The 20,076-nt window shown below is 37.7% G+C and overlaps 1 protein-coding gene across 4 annotated transcripts in view; it reads left to right on the top strand.

The window, feature by feature from the left end:
- ITSN1 (intersectin 1) overlaps positions 1 to 20,076 on the top strand; it is a 279,339-nt gene that overhangs the window by 202,842 nt on the left and 56,421 nt on the right. For 3 of the 4 annotated variants that reach the window (XM_078146543.1, XM_020995907.2, XM_078146542.1), the window contains 2 exons: positions 1,920 to 2,111; positions 2,433 to 5,649. In XM_078146543.1, coding sequence (XP_078002669.1) covers positions 1,920 to 2,111; positions 2,433 to 2,434 — 194 coding nt within the window. In that variant the 3' untranslated portion in view covers positions 2,435 to 5,649. Of the gene's footprint in view, positions 1 to 1,919; positions 2,112 to 2,432; positions 5,650 to 20,076 lie in introns of those variants that run through there. The other variant, XM_020995909.2, reaches the window with a different exon arrangement.

The raw sequence follows: 20,076 nt of genomic DNA, 5'->3' as shown, positions 1-20,076 counted from the left end.
CTCTTAGTCCTTTGATATTCAAATCATTCACTTTTTGAAGCACTCTTAAGATTTATCAGCAAAGGTTATAAGCAGGGATAGATAGCAGTTTAGGGGGAAGGATGTTTTAGTGGGAATGAAGCAGACAGTTCCTTAGTGGATATTTTCATGTCATAATGACCTTTGCATCCCTACACAGTCTTGCAGGATTGGAGCATGGAGTAATGGATAAGAAGCTGGTTTCAGTATCTGGAGAAGTATGGGTTAAAGACCCACCTATATCACATGATGGCTTTGTGATGCTTAATCTCTCAGAAAATTTAAAAATAATATAGATATACATTGATCCACATTGGTTGAGAAAGTTTCCTCACCTGGAGGTCCTACTGCCAATGAAATGACGGTTCTGGATCAGTACTGAAAGCAACCTCATAACTATGGAGACTGGAATAATGAATCTTCTGATAAAAGTAGCCCTATATCAATAATTGAGAGCAGACAAAAGATACAAAGATGAATAAGTTCAATCCCTGCTCTTATGGAGCTTACACTCTAATAAAGTGTGATAAGAAAAGATACAAATAGCTCTGTTACAAAATAGAGTATGATAAGTATAAAAATTATGAATAAAATGCTATGATAATTCAGAGAGAAGTATAAAAATCAGTCAGTCAACAAGCAGTTATTACGTGCTGGCTATATGCTGGGTACTCTCTTATGAATTAGGGATACAAATACAGAAAATGAAATAATCTCTGCTCAAGAACCTTATATTCTGTTGAGAAGGACAGTAGGGGTGTGTGTGTGTGTGTGTGTGTGTGTGTGTGTGTGTGTGTGTGTGTATGTATGTATGTGTGTATGTAAATGTGTGTATGTTTGTATGGGAAACCTAAGTGGTCTATGTGGTTCACTACACTGGTCAATAGTCATGTCAACTCTCTATTTACCATTGACTTACTACTTGACTGCTCCAGTTCTAAGGAAGTCAAGGGGTATGTTTTACAATATCTCTCATTATCCGGTTCTCTCTGAGCCCCTACCTTGGTTTATAAAACTGGAGAAACTTCTCTTGCCATATATTTTCTTTTACTATCAATCTTTAGTCTCACAGGCTTAGACAAACCTAAGTGTCACCGGGTATGTAATTTATAAGCAGTATAACAAACAATACAAAGACCTTTGGATCTTTCAGAGCAATGGATCTATCTGCTGTGAGAAAGGTTATAGCCAGAGTCGTCTCTTACCACCCATCGCAACTGCTGACTTCACAGCTTTGGAATCACAGACACTAGAATCATAATCTCACCATTCAGCTCTTTCAGTGTGGCAGTCTTAAGAGTTCTCTTCAGGATATCTTCTCTCTAGGATAAGATGACTTAGTGATCTCAGCCTGAAACTCCAGTACTAAGATGGTGTTTGTAGAGCTCAAAGCTAGAACCATTATTGCATTTGCAAAAGTCTCTTTGAAGACCTTTCATAATGTAAAACTTTATTTTTATGGAGTTCTTTTTTAAATTCTGTTCTCCTTTGTAGCATGCTACCTTCACTGTTTAAAAAAAAAATCATTTCAGTATCAAGCTGTTTACGTGCCTGATTCATTTTTGTAGCTTGAATTTATCTTGTTTGTCATAGTTGTCTGCATGTGGTCTCCCTCATTTCATTGTGACCTCCTTGAGAGCAGGAACTGTTTCTTGCCTCTCTTTGTATTCCCAGGACTTAGTCCAGGTCCTGGCACATCATATTAAGGAATTATAGGCAGAAGACCGGGATTAGAATTCCAACCAGCTCTTGGGACAAATCCCATAACCTCTCGGAGCCTTAATTTCCTTATCTTTAAAAAGAAGAGGTTGTGGTGGATGGATATTTGGGTTTTCTTCCAACTCTTAATTCATTGATCCATGATCAGTATTGCCCCCTAAGCCTATTCATTTATCTTACAGTGTGCCAAGTGATTGGTATGTACGATTATACTGCACAGAATGATGATGAACTGGCATTCAACAAAGGCCAGATCATCAATGTTCTTAATAAGGAAGACCCTGATTGGTGGAAAGGAGAAGTCAATGGACAAGTGGGACTCTTCCCATCCAATTATGTGAAAATGACAACAGACATGGACCCAAGCCAGCAATGTAAGTAATTTTATTGGCTCCATTGCTCTGTGATATCTTAACAGTAAAACATGCAGCATTGCTATGATTCTGCTATAATTTGCAGAACTCAAAGCTAGAATCATTGCTGTATTTGCAAAAGTCTCTTTGAAGACCTTCCATTATGCAAAACCTTATTTTGTGGGTTGTTTTTTTTTTTCTTAGTTCCATCCCCTTTATAGCATGTTACCTTTTTTTTAATCATTTCGGCACCATGCTGTTTACATGCCTGATTCATTTTCCTAGCTTGAATTTTGCTCATTGTTTTGTTTTGCTTATGTGTTGTTTTCCTCCTTTTTCTAGGAATCATATGTTGTCCATCCCCCACTCAGGCTTGAAAGTCCTCAAAGAGACCCACTATCCCATATCACTGCCCAGAGGGATGATGGGAGATGCAGCCTTGATCATGTGACTTCCAGCATGATCATCTACTGCCTTCTGAGTAGAAGAACACACTGCAGAGCAGTTTACCTCATTTTACATTAGTTGCATGTGATCGCAATGTTTGAGTTATTATTTACAGATATAGAAGCAAAAATTACAAAAATACACAGGATAGTGGGTCCTTTTGTGGCTTTCGTAGTTACTGGAACTGATTTTTTTCCCCACCTTTGCACGGGTGTTTTCAGTAGTTTTCAAATTATTTTTAAATGTATATTTTAGCCTTTTAATAGAAAAAAATATAAATTAAACTACTTCTTTACTATTTTGGTTTTGCAAAAAGACCCACTATCAAGGAATGCTGCATGTGCTATTAAAAATGTTCCAAATATCCATAAATTTGAGACTTTTTTTTTTCATCTTGTCCAGTGTTACTGATCAAAATGTCTTTTGTTTTGTTTTATTTTCTATTGCAAAGGTACAGGTGTTAGATCAAGTTTTAAGGAAATTAAGCATGTGACCAGTTAAACAGAAATGAGGAATTTTGTGCTAGTTTTTGTATGTTACCAGGTATACCTTGTTAAGCACGTTCTACGTCCTGTACAGAGGAAATCAGTTTCCTTTCATGGCAAAGATAGTACCCTTGTATGATGCTGTAATCAGACTACATTAATTTTATTTTGCACAGTTATCCTGTACCTCCATAAGGAAGCATCTCTGGTTTTGTTTTGTCTCAGATTTATCTCATTGGGGTTTCTTTTGTTCCCTGGGGTGGGAGGAAGGTGTTGTACATTTTCTTATCACAAATCAGTAACCTACATCCAGGTAGCTATTATCGTTAACACCCCCAATCTCTTTTTAGTCTCTGTTACATGAAGTTTTATTACAATTACTTTTCTATGACAATGGAATGACATCTTTTGAACAAGTGATTATCTTGACAAGAAAGAATGTATAGCAATATCCCTGCAATTAATTTCCAGTGTTTACATTTTTTAACTAGACTGTGGAATTTATATAGATTAATATTAAATGGAGCTTACAGTCAACTTTATGTAGTAGATGTACTGTAGCCAAAGCATGTTTGTCTTTTAAATGTTAGTCTAAAGCTCTTATTAAAATGCCTGGTGCTGTCAGCACAGAAAAGAAAAGAAAAAAAAATATCAGTTCTACTAATGACTTTTAATATTTCATTATCTTATGTTTTTATGTCTCCTTTTCTTCTGAAATTCTATGCTGACAGTGTTAAAGGATTCCTTTTCCATTTGTGGTGCAGATAATGAGTGGGATGCTCCCACTCGTTAACCAGCACTTCAGTATTTTAATGGATATGAATGTAAAATATATAACTATATAAAATCTGCAGCTTTAACAATTGTAATACAGGCTTTACAATTAACTTTACGTGTAGATAATTAAATTCTTCATATAAAGGTTAGATCGACATGGTTTTGTGTTCTTGCTATTGGAATCTACCACTGGGCGAAGAATGGTGAACCAAACAACTAATGGTGCAAACACGTGGGGTGTTGCCTGGTTACTAATGATTACTTACACAGTTTGAAATCCAGATTTAATCAAATTCTCTTGAGTGACATCTTGCAGCTTCATCTTCAAGTCATATTTGAGTTCACTTCCCCAAGAGTTAACTTAATATATAAAAGATTGCACTTAGACAGTAGAAACAACCCCATCTCAATTCTGGTATTGAGGATTAGAACTAAAAACCTAATTGGCAGTGCCATATGTGGTATTGTTATTGTTTTGTTGGGGATGTGTGATTTGACCAGTAGCATATTTAAGCTTGTATAACAAGAAACTGTGTTAATATGATGGGGCTTTACATCTTGACCTTGACAGAAGTACAGAAAGTAATGTTCCCACCGGTCGACATTCCTTCCTCCTCGTTCCTGATTTGTTACCAGACTACTGTTGCTATGCACAGTTAAGTTACCGTTCAGGCAGTCTAGCCAGTGTCAACATTGTACCTCCCTAGGATGGTGGTCCCAAGAATATGTTTGCTGCAATGATAGCAATCTATCTCTGCATTTGTGCCTTGATTGCTTGACTTCTAACATTTATTCATTTGACAGATATTTATCATGTGCCATGGGGGATACAAAGATGAATGAGAATAGTTCATATTTACTTAGCTTTTTAAACATATTATTGTGCTTCCCCCACAACAGTTCCATGAGGTAGGTAGTATAAGTGTTGTCCTCACTTTATAGATGATAGAAACCGAGGCCTCTGTAATCAAACTAGGTTCTTCTTGTACTCCTAGGACCAATGGGAAATCTAGATTATCACTTCATTGTTTCTCCCCTGCTGGTTAGTTGAATGATAAATAACTCCCATAGGCTCTTGTGCAACCATTGCCAACTTCTAGAGGGGAGAAACTTTTCTAGGAAGCCCCACTGCTTCCTATGACTCCTAAAATCTCATCCTATCATAGTTTTCCTGTTCCCTTCTCCTCATGCTCCTTATGACCTGAAGGAGAAGAGTTGACAAAGTAGTTAAGTCTTAAATATTTTTCCCCCAAGAATAACTTTTGACCTTAACTACATAGGGAAGGAGGATGCCTGATAGCCACAACAAAGAATTAGTATTTTAGGCCTTATGCTGTGTTTGTGATACTGGCAATAGTCGTACCCCAAGAGACTACTTCCATTAAAGGGACGAATCATTCAAATGTATTTGAAATTTTGCCCTTTGTTTGACATGTAGAATCATACCTTTAAACCTTCCATCTCTACTCTTCCTCTCCTACCTCCCTTGTATGGTTAGGAATGATATAGTTGATGTGCTTTTGTAGTGGGATGTATATCAGTAATAGTGGTTATCACTGCGTAAAGGTTTTTTTAGTATATAAAATTAAGCTCTTTGGCAATCTTGTACCCTATGACTTAAACACATGCTTATTTTACACCTTCGTGTCACGTGCTTTAAACTTGCTGTTGCCATTCCAGATTTGTGTCCATACTGTCTACATTTTGGAATCACTTATTACAGCTTCTATTAATTGTGTTCTTAGAATTTTAAAACCTGATCATGAAAATTTGATCGGTTAGGGAGAAAAATCATTCTACTTTTAAATGAATAAATAAAATATTACTAAATGTCTTTTTTATTCCAAGAATTTAAGAGTATGAAGTATTTCCTTGACGACCTTATTAAGCAAGAAAAAAAAAGCTGAGATCATTAAGTCATTGAATTTTTTTGGTCTCTTTGGGAAACTGATTTTCATTAATTGTTATATCAAGCCTTGGTATAATCCTCAACTTCTCACTCACTCCACATATCCCATCAGTTGGCAAGTCTTGCCAGTTCCACCTCCACACCATCTCTTCTTGTCTCTTCCTTCTCTTTACTCATATGGCTGTCATTCCAGTTCAGGTCCCCAATCTCTCACCTGGATTTTTGCAGCAATTTCGATTTGATCTCTTTGCCTCTCTAACCCATACCCACACAACTGTTAAAGGGATTCTCCTTAAGTGCCAGTTTGACTGTGTCATTCCCTTGCTTAATAAAACTTCTTTTATATCTAGGATGAAATGTAAATTCCTGTGTTGGCCATTTAAAGCCTTTCATACCCTGGTCCCAACATACCTTTCTTTCTAGCCTTATTAAACATTACTTCCCCTCATGCACTCTCTGATCTATCCAAAGCTGGCCTTTAAAGACTTAAGAACAGTAAGAATTATTCTTCACACAATACACTCTATCTCTCTCTTTACATTTGCACTGGCTGTCACCCATCTCTGGATAATACTCCCTCCTCACTCTACCTCTTAGAATCTCTGATTTCTTTCAAGGCACAGCTCAAAGACTGATTCCTATATAAAGCCTTTCTTGTTCTCCCTGGCTACTGATGCCCTTTCTCCAAAATTTGACTCTTTTTAATTTCATACACATTTTATCTGAAAAGCAACATGGTGTAGTGGATAGAGAGCAGGCCTCAGAGTAAAGAACACCTGGGTTCAAGTTCCATCTCTGACATGTACTGGTCATCTGACCCTGAATAAGTCACTTCTCGATGACTCAAGCAAATCTCTGTGACTCTAAATCACAGAGAAAGTGCTAATCTGCACTGATGAAGAAAGTACCTCACCAGTATTTACCTATACTGATGAAATTGCAGGTCTAGGTTTTTTAAAATTTCATATATATTTACGCTATATGGATATTTTGTCTCTCCCATTAGAATGTAAGCTCTTTAAAGGCAGGGAATGATTTTGGTAGGGTTTTTTTTTGTGGGGGGAGTCTTTAACCCTATGATCTAGGATGTAAGGGACATTTAATAAATGCTTGTTGATTATAAGTTGATTATAATTTTTGATGCAACAAAACCTCTCCTTCTCTAGAGAAAGAAAAAGGAACTAGGAAATCTGAATGAACACCTTTACTTTCATAGCTATGGGTTTTTTATTTAAAAAATAGTTTTGGGTCCTGGTTTGAGAGGGCAGAAGTGTATACTATATATAACATATGTATCACAGGGGCTTATCCAAACACCATAAGCATATCACTGATGTAATTCAAAGCTGGAAAGAGTTCCTCTGGGTTTTTTTTTAAGGGTATTATATCCTTATAGAGTTAAAAGACATTGGACATTATGTGTGTAAATAAATTGGATTCTGGAATGTTTGGGGAGGGTAAGTTGTACAGTTTTGTAGAAGGAAACATTGGCCACTTTGAATTCTATTTCCCGTAGAAGATGGTGGAGTTTTAAAATAATATTTGTAAAGTACTTAGCACAGTATGTGGCACATAATAGTGCTTTTTCTTTTGCCCTTATCTCTGTTTTATTACTCTTTATTCCTCTGTTTTCATCAGGAATATGAAAAGCATCTTTTTTTTTTAACTTGCTGTCTTCTTCCTCTACTAGATAAGAAGACCAGCAGCATCTATTTATGTTTAGGAATGCCCTTTGAACACAGTGTATTGGGGGCAGTGAGGTGGTGCAGTGGATAGAGCACCGGCCCTGAAGTAGGAGGGCCTGAGTTCAAATCCGGCCTCAGACCAAACATGGCACTTACTAGCTGTGTGACCCTGGGCAAGTCACTTAACCCCAATTGCCTAAAAAAAAATTAAAATTAAAATTAAAAATTAAAATGAACACAGTGTTATCTACCGAGGATACAATACAAGTTAAATCAAGTCACCTACAGAGTATGAACCATCTTTCTCCCAAATAGTGACTGACGATGGAAGGGAAAAGGTTGTTGGTGGGGTCTCCCGCTGTCATGTCTGAGCCTTGACTGAGCTAGATTCAGAGAAAGGTTTTTAGGTGATAAGAAAAGTAGAGTCTTTGACCAGTAATCTGGTTTACTGCCCCAGAAATATGAAGGAAGAATTTTATTCAGAATCTTGCTCTTCATCTTAAGTTATCATCTTTGATGAGTTCAGTATTCACCTTCATGACTCCTTGAACATAAAACTGCTAATTTGTCAGCCTTCTTGATCTCCATTTGACTTAAGCTACCCACAGTGATGGTCACTCCTTAAACCTCACTAACACCAGCAAAATTCTCAAGATCACAATTCTTGTCCTTAGTCCTTTCCCACTGCCTCATTCCTCCAGATCCTTTTCTTCCCCATTATCTTGACTCCTAGGTCCTGTTTTAGACCAGTAATTCTCTAAATTGTGAATCTCCAGGACTCCTTTGTCCTCTTAGAAATTATTGAGGACCCCAAAGACCTTTAGTTTATATATCAATATTTAACCATATTAGAAATGTAAACTGGTAAATTTAAAAAATACTTAATTCATGTAAAAATGACAATTACAAATCCATTATAGGCAAAAATAATATTTTTATTAAAAAAATCTTTCCCAAGAAAGAATTTAATGAGAAGAGTGGCATTGTTTTGCATATTTTTTCCAAATCTCTTTGATTTCTGGCATAATAGAAGACAGCTGGATTCTCAGATATGCTTCTGCATACAATCTGTTGCAATAAGTTGTTTTGGTTGAAATATTAGAAGAAAATCCAGCCTCACACAGATATGTAGTTGGCAAAGAGATAGTATTAGGAAAATAGTTTTGACCTCATGGAACCCCTGAATGAGTCTTGGGGACTCCTAGGAGTCCAAGGACCTCCCTTTAAGAACCTATGTTAGATCATCACACTTGTTCTGCCTTTATATTGTTCCCTTCAAAATCAGTCATTTCAACAAGGCATCTTTTGACCCCTGGTTCTTCCATTGCTCCAGCCCAGCCTAAGCATCTGAGAGCTTAGTATGTGCCAGTGCTAAACAATGAGGTGACAGAGAAAAGCAAAAACATGGTCTCTGACCTTAAGGAACTCACATTCTAATGGGTGAGATAACATGCAAATAACTTTACTTGTGAGATATATAAAGTAAACATGAAAGATCATCTCAGAGGAAAAGTGACTTTCACTGTTAGCCTGAAGAGGCTATGCCCAGAGCTTCTGAGCACCAATGGAGGTATTAGAGGAAGCTAGATGGTGCAGTAGGTGAGGTAATGAATAGAGTGCCAGGCCTGGAGTCAGGAAGACTCATCTTCCTCATTCAGATCTGGCCTCAGATACTTACTAGTTGTGTGACCCTGGGCAAATCACTTAATCCTGTTTGTCTCATCTCCTTATCTGTAAAAGAGCCTAGAGAAAGAAATGGCAAGCCACTTCACTGTCTTTGCCAAGAAAATCCCAAAGTATCATGAAGAGTTAGACACAACTGAAAAATGACTGAAAGATGATGCAATGGATCGAGCACTGGGCCTAGAGTCAGGAAGACCTGAGTTGCAATGCAGCCTCCAATACTTATTACTCGTGTGACCCTGGGCAAGTCATTTAACCTCTCTCAGCCTCTATTTCCTCATCTGTAAAATGGGGATAATAATAGCACCCACCTCTCAGGATCATTGTGAAGATCAAATGAGGTAATATTTGTAAAGCACTTGGCACATAGTAGGTGCTATATGAATACTATCTATTATAATTAATAAATATTTGTTCCTTTCTCTTCCACCAAAACCATGCTAACTCAAAATCATGATATCTGTCTTTAATTAGGCGCTCATTGCTGGACACCAGTATTTTCCCTTAATCTTTCAGGTTTATTCAGTGTCACATATCTCATAGTAGCTATTCTAAACCTCCAGGTCTCCGCTCTGTCCCTCACTAAACCCTCTACTTTCTTAATAGGATGCCCTTATTTTTCTCAATAAAGCAGGTATCAAGGTCACCTGTTGTGACCTCTCTCATTTCTTATCCTTCATATAATAATAATGATAATAATAACAATAAGCATTTATGGCAAGGTTCGCAAAATGCGTTAGCAGTGTTACCTCATTTTATCATATCTCTGAACCTCTGCCCTCACTGACGCTTTGTAACTCCAGTTTCAGAAGATGAGATAGCCTACTTTTTTTTTTAAATCAAAGCAACTTATGTCCTTCCTCTTGCCTCCTTGAGGACCTTACCTCACAGACACTCCATCTCTCATCTTCAATCCCTCCTCCATTGGGTCTTTCCCTATTGCCTACGTTCTTGGGTTGAGTTGTCCTATCCTAAGAAGTCCCTTCTTGTGATCTTTCTGTATCTGTCCTATCCTGTATATCTTTGTTGCTAAACTTATAGACAGAATATTCCAGACTTACTGTTTCTTCCTCTAGTCTCTTAATCCTCTAATCCAGTGGGCTCGTTCCCCTCAGCCCTTATCCTCCCTGAATTTTCTATGCCATTAGACACTTTATAACTCTCCATTTCTGGTTTAGCGTCCATGACACCATTCTTTCCCACTTCTCCTTCTACCTATCTATCCAATCCTCTCACTTTCACTAATTTGCTAACCTTCTTTCCCATGTGTGAATTCTCCGTAGAGCCCCCTTTCTCCCCACGCTGACTGGCAGTTTTATCCATGTCTCTGGCTCCAATTATTATCTCTCAACTCTCTAAATCTAGCCTCAAATTCTCCCTGACCTTCAATCCTGTGTTTCCTATTGCCTGCTAGACGTCTTTACCTAGAAAACTCACCTATACCTCAAACTCAGTATACCAAAACCCAAACTCATCATCTTTTCAAGACCTTCCTGAATCCACAGCTTAGCTATATCTATTGATGGAACTACCATAATCCCAATCATGTGGGTTCAAAATCTCAGCATCCTCTTTAATCCTTTCCTTTCCCTCACCTTCTAATCAGTTGCCAAGTCCTGTTGATTTTAATATCACATATCTATCCCCTCCTTTCCATAGCTGCCAATACCATAGCCCAGGCCCTTGTCCTATATTATCTAAATGTTTGTCACAGCCTCCTACCCGGTCTCTCAGATTCCGGTCTTATTCCTTTTCCAATTCATCTTCCACACCACCAGCAAAAGAATCTTCCTAATGCAGAATTCTCAGTTTTATTCCCCTGCTCAACAACAACAAAATTTGAGTGGGTCTCTATTAGAAAAAATGCAGTCTTCTTAGCTGCCATTTATAACACCCAACAATCTGGCCCCCGTGTACTTTTCCAGTATTATTTCACATTACCCTTCACGTATTCTATGTTCAATTCAATCCAGTTAGTATTTGCTGGTTGTCTACCATGTGGAAGGTCACTAAGCTAGTCACTGATGAAGCAAAGACAAAAGGAAACATAGCCCTTGCCTTCAAACAACTTAATAGTCATTCCTTAATCTTATTCTGCACTCACCTACTTTAGACATTAACACAGATTATTATTCTCTCTAAATTCAGAACACATCCCTCATCATTTTGACCTGTTGAAAGTCCTTCTTTTCTTCAAGGCCCAGCTCAGATACCACCACTTCCTGAAGTTTTGTCTTTTTTTCCCTAGGAAGTGATCTCTCTTTCTTCAAGTTTTCCTCAAACACCTTGTTTAGAGCTTTTTTGTGTCCCTGTCACATTCTTCCTTTTAGCTTCCTTATCTGTATGTGTTTTGTGTCTATTAGATTTTCAATTCCTTGGGAATGAGGACTGAGTTTTATTTCCTTTTTCTACACATAGCAAAGTACCTAGCACATAGTCGATACTTAATAAATGCCTGCTGATTGATTGATTTGCATCCTGAGTCCCGAGTACAGTGTCTGCTTTTTAATTCACAGCAACTGGTTAATGGTTGTGGAACAGGAATGATTTTTGGTTCTTATCAGATATATAGTCTCTTGATTGCGCAGTTTGAAGATATCTGAGAATGAAAAGAGTCCTTAGGGATTTTGGGGGATGGGGAAATTTTATTTTTAATACTTCACTAATGAATTCTGTTCACTCTTATTAATTGGAAGAAAACCTAAGAGCTTTGATGTTTTATTTAAACTGCTTTGAATTTGACTCCAAAATAGATCCATCCCCCACTCCCATTTCCAAATTCTGAGTTTTGTGCCTTAAGGCCACCATCTGGTGTCCTTAAAATTCTTCTTGGTATGGAATTCTTTTATTTTTATTTTTTTTTTAATCTAAGGAGCTTGTTCCGGGCTCTCAGATAAGGAAATGAAATGAAGCTTAAGACAAAGAGCTTTATGGGAATGGCCCATCCAGTAAAAATTAAGTGCCAGGCACTGTGCCTGTGCACTGTATCCCCTATGCTGGGGATCCAATTAATAATCTAATGTGGGGCAGGGAAAGACAACACACAAAGGGAGACGGGGAAGGGCACAGGTGATGTGGAGGCATCTTGTTCCACGGACCCAAGGCAGAGCAGCAGATGCAGAGTGGAGTGAGCCAAAAAGTCCTCAATAAAGGAAGGCATTGGGAGGAGTTCAGTGTTGCACCCTCCAGCCCTCCAATCAGAGGGGGAAGAGGCTGAGGGAGGTGGTATCAGTCAAGGCTTGGGTTAGCAGTGAAATGATATTAGAGGTAATGAGTTTAACCTCTGTGGAGGGGTGGGGGGCAGGGAGAAGAAAGAATTTTGTTCCATGGAGTTGGGACCAGACAGAGAAGCAAATACAGAGAATATCTTGTTACTGTCCCCATGATGTTTTAAAAACTCAATATATGAAACTCCAAGATTACACAACTAGTATTGAGGAATATTTGTTTCTGTTTCAAAAAGTTTACTCCACAAAAAAAAAAGGAAAAAAAGAGATTTACTATATGTTTCCTCTAGTAAGTTTCCTAAGGCAATAATAAAAATTAATAAACTCAAGAGAGAAAAACAGAAAAACTACCTTATACTTGGTAGCATGGAAAAAATAAAAAGATTAAATGAATATGCACTGAATTGGCATATCAAGCAAGTTCTTCAAAGAAAAGATAGACCTAATTGTAAAAACTAATTGATAGTAACACAATAATAGTAGGAGATTTTAATCCTCCTCAGTCAAAACTTGTAAGTAAAAAAAAAAAACAACCCCAACCCCAAAACAACCCAATAAAGAAAATACAGTGTTGAACAAATTGTTGGATGAGCTAGATTTTACTTACCTATGGCAATTTTTGGATTGTAATATTAAAGAATATCTATTTCTCAGCATGCCAAAGGACCTTTAAACTAATCTTATGCTAGGGCATAAAGGAATCATAAGCAAATGTAAAAAGGCATCCTTTCTGGACTGTAACAAAATTAAAGTAGTGTGTATGTATTTAAATTGTCTCTTGTGCCAGAAATATTAAAATGTTAGATGGCTTGATTTATTACTATATTCAAGTGGAGCAAAAAAAAAATGAATAGACATTAGACACCCGAATTCTTTCAACTGTCCCTTTTCATTAATAGTTACAACAAATTGGAAAAATCAGCCTTGCTAATCAGATTACCTTTTCAAAAAGATGCCTTTTATTGATGCCTTTATCATTATATCCTTTCATCCTTCTCCACATTGAACAACTGAGCAAAACCATCTGATACAATGACCACATCTGACAATGCTTACAATACCCTGTACTGGTTAGGACTCCCCATGACTTTGCCATGTCAAGGAGTAATGTTTTATTATCTGTTCCATGGGACTATATTAGTAATCAGTTTCTTGATTTATGCATAAATGGTTTGAGTTGTTAAGCAATTGTTCTCTTTGAAGAGTCCTCCTTTGGGACCATATTGTGATCCTGAAGCCACAGAACCACCCACTCATTCCAAATAATTGGTTTCCCTTTAAAATCCTGTTAAACAAACTGCTGTTCCTCTAAGTGACTCAATAGTAGCAGGAATCACCATATGAGTTTATAGATTTCTGTAGTGCATATCTTTAATGACTCATTCAAAATTAGTCTGGGACGGCTTTAGTTTTTCTTCCTTTTAATCCTAGACAACTTTGGCCTGTTGTGGGGGAGATGAAAAAAAAGTAACTTGCAATCTTAGTTGAGGACTTAAAAATAAGTAGATTTGAGGTAGAGAAAGTCAGGGATCTAAGTCCTTGCTGAGGATCCTAAAATAAAGGTTTTCTGTTAACTTTCTATTTTCACCATTGTATTAAGAAAAGAATTCTGGACCTGTCAGGGAATGTTCTTTCATGGATTAATATTTGAAGGAGGAATGATTAACTAACCTTTAGGCAACTAAATATTAGATAGTAAGATATTTATTAAAGGTAATTAACTTTTCCTCCTAATTTCTTAGTCTATTGCTCAAGAATTTTTTGCAATCCTTTTGCTTCCTTAGAACTGTCACTTTTGTCAAAGCAAGTAGATTGACCCAAGCACCAGATTTCAATGTAAACTCTTCTCTGCTGGAGTGAAGCTGCTCTGGATTTCTCATGTCTGATAGTTGGGTAGCTAAAAGGGAAGAGGGAGTTTGCAAGACTTCTAAATAGCCTGTGTTGTAGAATGTGTTGGCAGGCCTCTGAAAAGCTCTATGATAAACCTGTTACAAACATACTAAATTTCTTATGGTTGCATTCTGTGGTCTTGCCAGCAAAGAGTAAGATATTCAGTGCCTAAACAGGCCAACTACTGATGTCTTTGAGATATACTCCTAGCAATTGTGTTTCCAAGTTCTCTCTCCACAGCAGTTGCCCCAGTGCACTTACAGGGCGTTTTTCTGAGGGGTGAAGTTGCTTCTCCTTACTTCTCCCTAACACACACACACACACACACACACACACACACACACACACACACATGCACATGCACACGTACACGCATACAAACACTCGCACGCACACACATATGCACACACACATTCAGTACACAATATGACTAGACTTTGGAAGCTCTCTAGGCTAACTAACATGCTTGCATTATTGAGGGACTCTGAAGTCTCTCAGCCCACAAATCTGTCCCTTTAATTTGGACCAAGTCAGGGAAAAGTTTGCTGCTATTTTTAGAATCTGAACTAGCACCTAGTCTAGAAAATAAATCCCCAGTGAGAGTATAATTTTACCAGTCCTCTAAGGGAAAAACATCAGTGTAGTTTGAACCTTCAAGGACACGTTGACCTAATCATAACCTATTCATTTTTCTTCAGGGTTCTCTGAAAAAGACCTTTAGAGTCCCTCAAACCTGTTCTCTAATCTCAGGACTGGCCTAGAGGTTAGGATTTGGGCATCTGCTTTGGAAGTAGCCAGTAGTCTGAATAAGGAATCATGTATTATTGCTACCTCTCCATGTATCAGTTTAGATGGGAATATCAGGAGTGGCATATTGACATTGATCTCTGTTATCCATGTTGTGTTTCTGTATCAATATTTTCATTCATCATAAACTTTTCCTATGTCCCCAGTTTCTTACAATATAAAGTCCAAACTCTAGCCTACCATTCAAAGCCTTCCATAGTCTGTTCTCAACAATTCTAGTCTTAATATTCCCAGATCTTCCCTTTGTATCAGGCAGGCTGTTCTAGTGTCTGTCCCTCAAGCATGCCTTGCATTTCTCAAAGCTACCCTTTTGCAGAAGGAAGGAAAGAAAAGAGGGAGGAGGGAAGGAAAGAAAGAAAGAGAAAGGAAGGAAGGAAAAGAGAAAGAAGGGAAGAAAAATTTATTGTCTATTATGTGCCAGGCACTCTGTCAATTATTTTACAAATCCTACCTCATTTGATCCTCACAAAGGATCAGATGAAAGGTAGATGCTATTTTTATCCTCATTTTACAGTTGAGGAAATTGTTGCAGCAGAAGTTAAGTGACTTGTCCAGGTTCACATAGCTAGTATAAATCTGAGGAGGGATTTGAACTCAGGTCTTCCAGACTCCATGCTCTATCTGCTGTACTACATAGCTGCTTCTCCCATTCTTCCTCACTCATTATGATTTAATCTTTTTGCCTGTCCAGTTTCTACCCAGCTTAAAGACATAGCACAAGTTCTACTTCCTCCATGAAGCCTCCCCGCACCATCACCACTGTTTTCTATGCTCACTCTCCCAACTCTTCCCCTCACTGCCCCCCAACCCCTACACTGGCCAATTGCAGCATCACAAGGCAACTGGCTACTTATTCCCTCAGGGTTCTAGGCATAACCCTGAGGGGTTGAGTTTGGATTCTCTTATACTAGAGCTCACAGTCCTTCCTTCACCAGTGTGTTCATTGATTATTTGTTGAGATCAACTAGCTAGCTATCTTTTAGAAAAAAAGTATTACTTATTAGGGTGAAGAAGTAAGAACAGAGGGGCAACTAGGTGGCACAGAGGATAGAGCTCTGGCCTTAGAGTCAGGAGAACCTGAGCTCAAATCCGGCCTCAGACACTTGACACTTACTAGCTGTGTGACCCTGGGCAAGTTACTTAACCCTGATTGCCTCACCAAAAAAAAAAAAAAAAGTAAAAACAGTAGCTATAAAACACACTTCCCAAACTGGCATGCGTTCCCACAAGTGCATACAGAATCCAGGGGAAAGTGGGCCTTTGAGAGCACGTGTGGCAAAGGGGAGCGAATCACAGCTTCCCGAAGTCCTTCTTCTGAAGTCCTTCCCTCCCCTTTGTGGGGCTCTCATGAAGTTCTCCTTAGAAGCAATACAGTTTTCTTTATTTTCTTCTTTTTTTTTTCTTTCTGGGCTCATTGTAGGATTCTAGTGTCTTTTTGTCAGTGTGTCTAGCTTGTTCTCAAATTCTGATATAGACACTGCCATCATCTGTTCCAGAGACACTTCTGGGATGCCCTAATCCAAGATCTAACAACCTTTTGAAGTTCATAAGATCATTTTCCAGACAAGGCGAGCAGGGAGAGGAAGGAGACAGAAGCCCCCTTTCTCTCCTTCGTCCCCAAGCAATTCCTTGACTGAAGCCGCTCTCTCCAGTCTGGCCCATGACTCAAATCCAAACTTGTTTAATATTTTATCTAAGGTCCATGGGGCCCAGTGAAGTCTCTTCAGCCAGTCTCAAAACATATGCCATCTAGATGTCATTTCTTTTCATCCACAAACTTTTACTTTTTCCAAGCTGATTAAGGATTTTTCACACCTAGTTTCATACCTTTGATTGATTGATTGAATAAAAGTGTTTTCACCAGAAAAAAAGGTATCACAACTAGTTATCTTCTTAGTTGCTTGATGTGGGTGGGGTGATTCAACTGGATACCCCACCCCCAAACATACTTACAAACAGTACTCTTACAGTAATCTCCAATTTCATAGAAATTTTATTGGAGTTATTGTCTTATACACACTTGGCACTTAACAAATGCTGCCTTGTGTTAACTTTTCATTTGTATATTTCTTATATACAATGGTCAGAGACCATTTCTTCAACTTCTTTGTTTACCCTTTAGTGCTCAGTACATATTCATTTAACTTTAGTGCCTTGTACAAATTTACTTAATAAATATTTTAGTGATTATTTATTGACAAGTGCTCAATTTATTGATACTGATTTTATTAACTAGTGGTCAATTTATTGATACTGATTTATTGATATTGATTTTCTTAGAGGGATTAGTGCTTTTTACTCTAGGAGTCTACATAGAATAATAGTAATTATAAATAACATAGAATTGAAAGGCTATAAGATTTGCCCAGGGTCACATAATGAAAATATGTCAGAGAGAGGACTTGTACCCATGTCTTCCTGGTTCCAGAGTCAGTTCTCTGATCACTACTCCATTGCTGCTTCTCAGCTCTCTAAGAATGTAAGTTTCTTAGCAGGTGACAAAGTGCATCCCTGGGAGGAGTTTTTCTCATATTTCTATCCATGGGTTTCATAGCCAAAAAATTCATTTCCAAGTGACCAGCTTATTGATGAAGAGCTTCTCTCTACTTAGCTAGACTAGTCCTCTGGAGGAAGACACCATCTCGTACTAAGGCTGTACATGTAGCTTTTGCATCATAAGAGAACCTGCTAGAGTTTATGTTCTACCAGCAGAGCCTTAGGGTTACCTTTATGCCATAATAAGGCATTTGGTTACAAAGCACTGTGTGTGTATGTATCTCCTTTGACTTTCACAACAACCCTGTGAAGTAGGTGTAAGTTGTACAGTTAGTATTATCTCCATTTTAAAAAAATTAAATTTTACTTTATTTTCAATTCCAAATTCTCTCCTTTCCTCTGCCCTGCCCCTATGTATTGAGAAGGCAAGAAAAACAAAACCCATTACAAATATATATGGGCGTCCAAAACAAATTCCTGAAGGAGCCATGCCAAAAAGAAAGGAAGGAGGGAAAAAAGAAAGGAAGAAAAGAAAGGAAGAAAAAAAGGAAGCGAAGGAGGAAAGAAAAGAGGAAGGAAGGAAGTGAGGGAGGGAGGGAGGGAGGAAGGAAGGATGGGGAAAGTGGGAGGAAGGAAAGAAGAAGAAAGCGAGGAAGGAAGGAAGGAAGGAAAATATGCTGCACTTTGAGACCATTATTTATCTAACTGGAGATTGATAGCATATTTTATCATAAGTCCTTTGGAATTGTGCTTGGTTATTGTGTTGAATGATCTCCATTTTGAATATGAGGAAGTTGAACCCTAGAGAGATAAAGCAAGTTGTCCAAGGTATACAGCTTTGTTGGAACCAGGAATTGAACCCAAATCTTCTGACTCCTTGTCTGACGCTCTTTCCACTATGTCTCACTGAGTTACTTATTGACAGACTCTGAGGCTGTAAAAGTCCCCCCAGTTTCCACTAGCTAGATCTGTTCCAAACCAATATCATTCTCCTATTAGGCTAAGTCATACCTACTATTTCTTCATTCTTTCTTTTCTAGAAGATGAAAGGAAGATTAGTCAACTCACAAGGACTGAAATACACACAAGAATTAAAGAAATGAAGAAAGTTGGACCTAGACAGGACCTTAAAGACAAAGTAGTCTGACCCTTTCATTTCATAGATAAAGAATGTAGGGCTGGGGAGACAAACGAATGACTTACTTGTTCAAGTCAAAGAGTAGATAAATGAGGGGACTATAACCCAGGTCTCAACAGTCCTAGTTCATTCCCTTTTCCCCTTGATGTCATTGCTTTTCCCTTCATTGTACTGTTCACTCACAAAAGGAAATAATTTCACACTTAGTAGACTAGACGCATTTCTTCCCACTGATGCCCCTCTGCCCTAAGCTCTTTCCATCTCCGTTCATCTCATGTAGAATGTGATTTTTAGGTTGCAAATCCCTACACAAATCCCTACAATAAGTCCCCTTTGCATCAATTTTAAATTCCTGCAACTAAATCCATGACCTACACCTCCCACTGATTGCCCATAGGAAACCTTTACTCCATATCCCTGTTGATTCTCTTGTTCTGATCTTAGTTTATGGTACCTCCCAGCTGGAAATACCTTTTCCCAATTCTCTGTCTATTCAAATCCTACCCATTTTTAAAGACCCAATGTTTCTCATCTCCTCCATAGAACTATTACCCGTTTTTCTATTCTACTACAATTCTGTCAATGAATTCCTACAATGCTCACAATCACTCATATTGCTTAACACTATTATATAGTCTTGTATTATTTTAAAATTGTTTCATGTATTAGACTTGTCTTCCTAACAGGATTTAAGCTCCCTGAGGGCAGGGTCCATGTTTGTATTGGTTTTGGTTTACCCATAGTTCCTTCCTGATAGTAATGTATATAGAGTAAGTAGAAAGAGCCCTGAATTTGAAGACAGAGGTAACCTGGATTTGAATTCCATCTTGGACACCAAAGTCCTGTGAATCTGGGCAAAGCACTTCACTGAACCTCAGTTTCCTCATTAGTAAAATTAAGATAATAATACTTTTCTCACACAATGCCTATAATACCTATTCATATAACAATGTGAGGTGCTTACTAATACCTATCTGACATAATCAAGTAAGATAATGTACACTAAGTGCCATATAAACCTTAAAGTGTCATACAAAGGTCATCTATAATCATTATTATTAGCTATTTATAAGTATGTTTGATTGATTGAAATACAAATTCCTATGGAAAACTAACTTAAAAAGAGAAATCTTATTAAATAATACTCCTATTCAGTGGGTTTTTTTTTATCCTGAATACATGTATATCTGCTAATTCACATGGTTGTTCAAACATTCTAAAATACATTGATATAACAAGAAGAATTGTTTTTGAATGACTGAATGAATAAAGCATTAATTGAGCATTTGTTATGTACAAATTTCTGGTGACAGTTGGGAATACAAATAGAAAAATAAGACAGTACTCTTCTCAAAGAGCACATATTCAATTGAGCATTTGTTATGTACAAATTTCTGGTGACAGTTGGGAATACAAATAGAAAAATAAGACAGTACTCTTCT

This window comes from Phascolarctos cinereus, unplaced genomic scaffold (assembly GCF_003287225.1).
Source record: "Phascolarctos cinereus isolate Bilbo 61053 unplaced genomic scaffold, phaCin_HiC Scaffold_726;HRSCAF=1367, whole genome shotgun sequence".
NCBI lineage: Eukaryota > Metazoa > Chordata > Mammalia > Diprotodontia > Phascolarctidae > Phascolarctos > Phascolarctos cinereus.
Note: the sequence above shows the minus strand (reverse complement) of the source record. Positions and strands in the feature narration are given on the sequence as shown.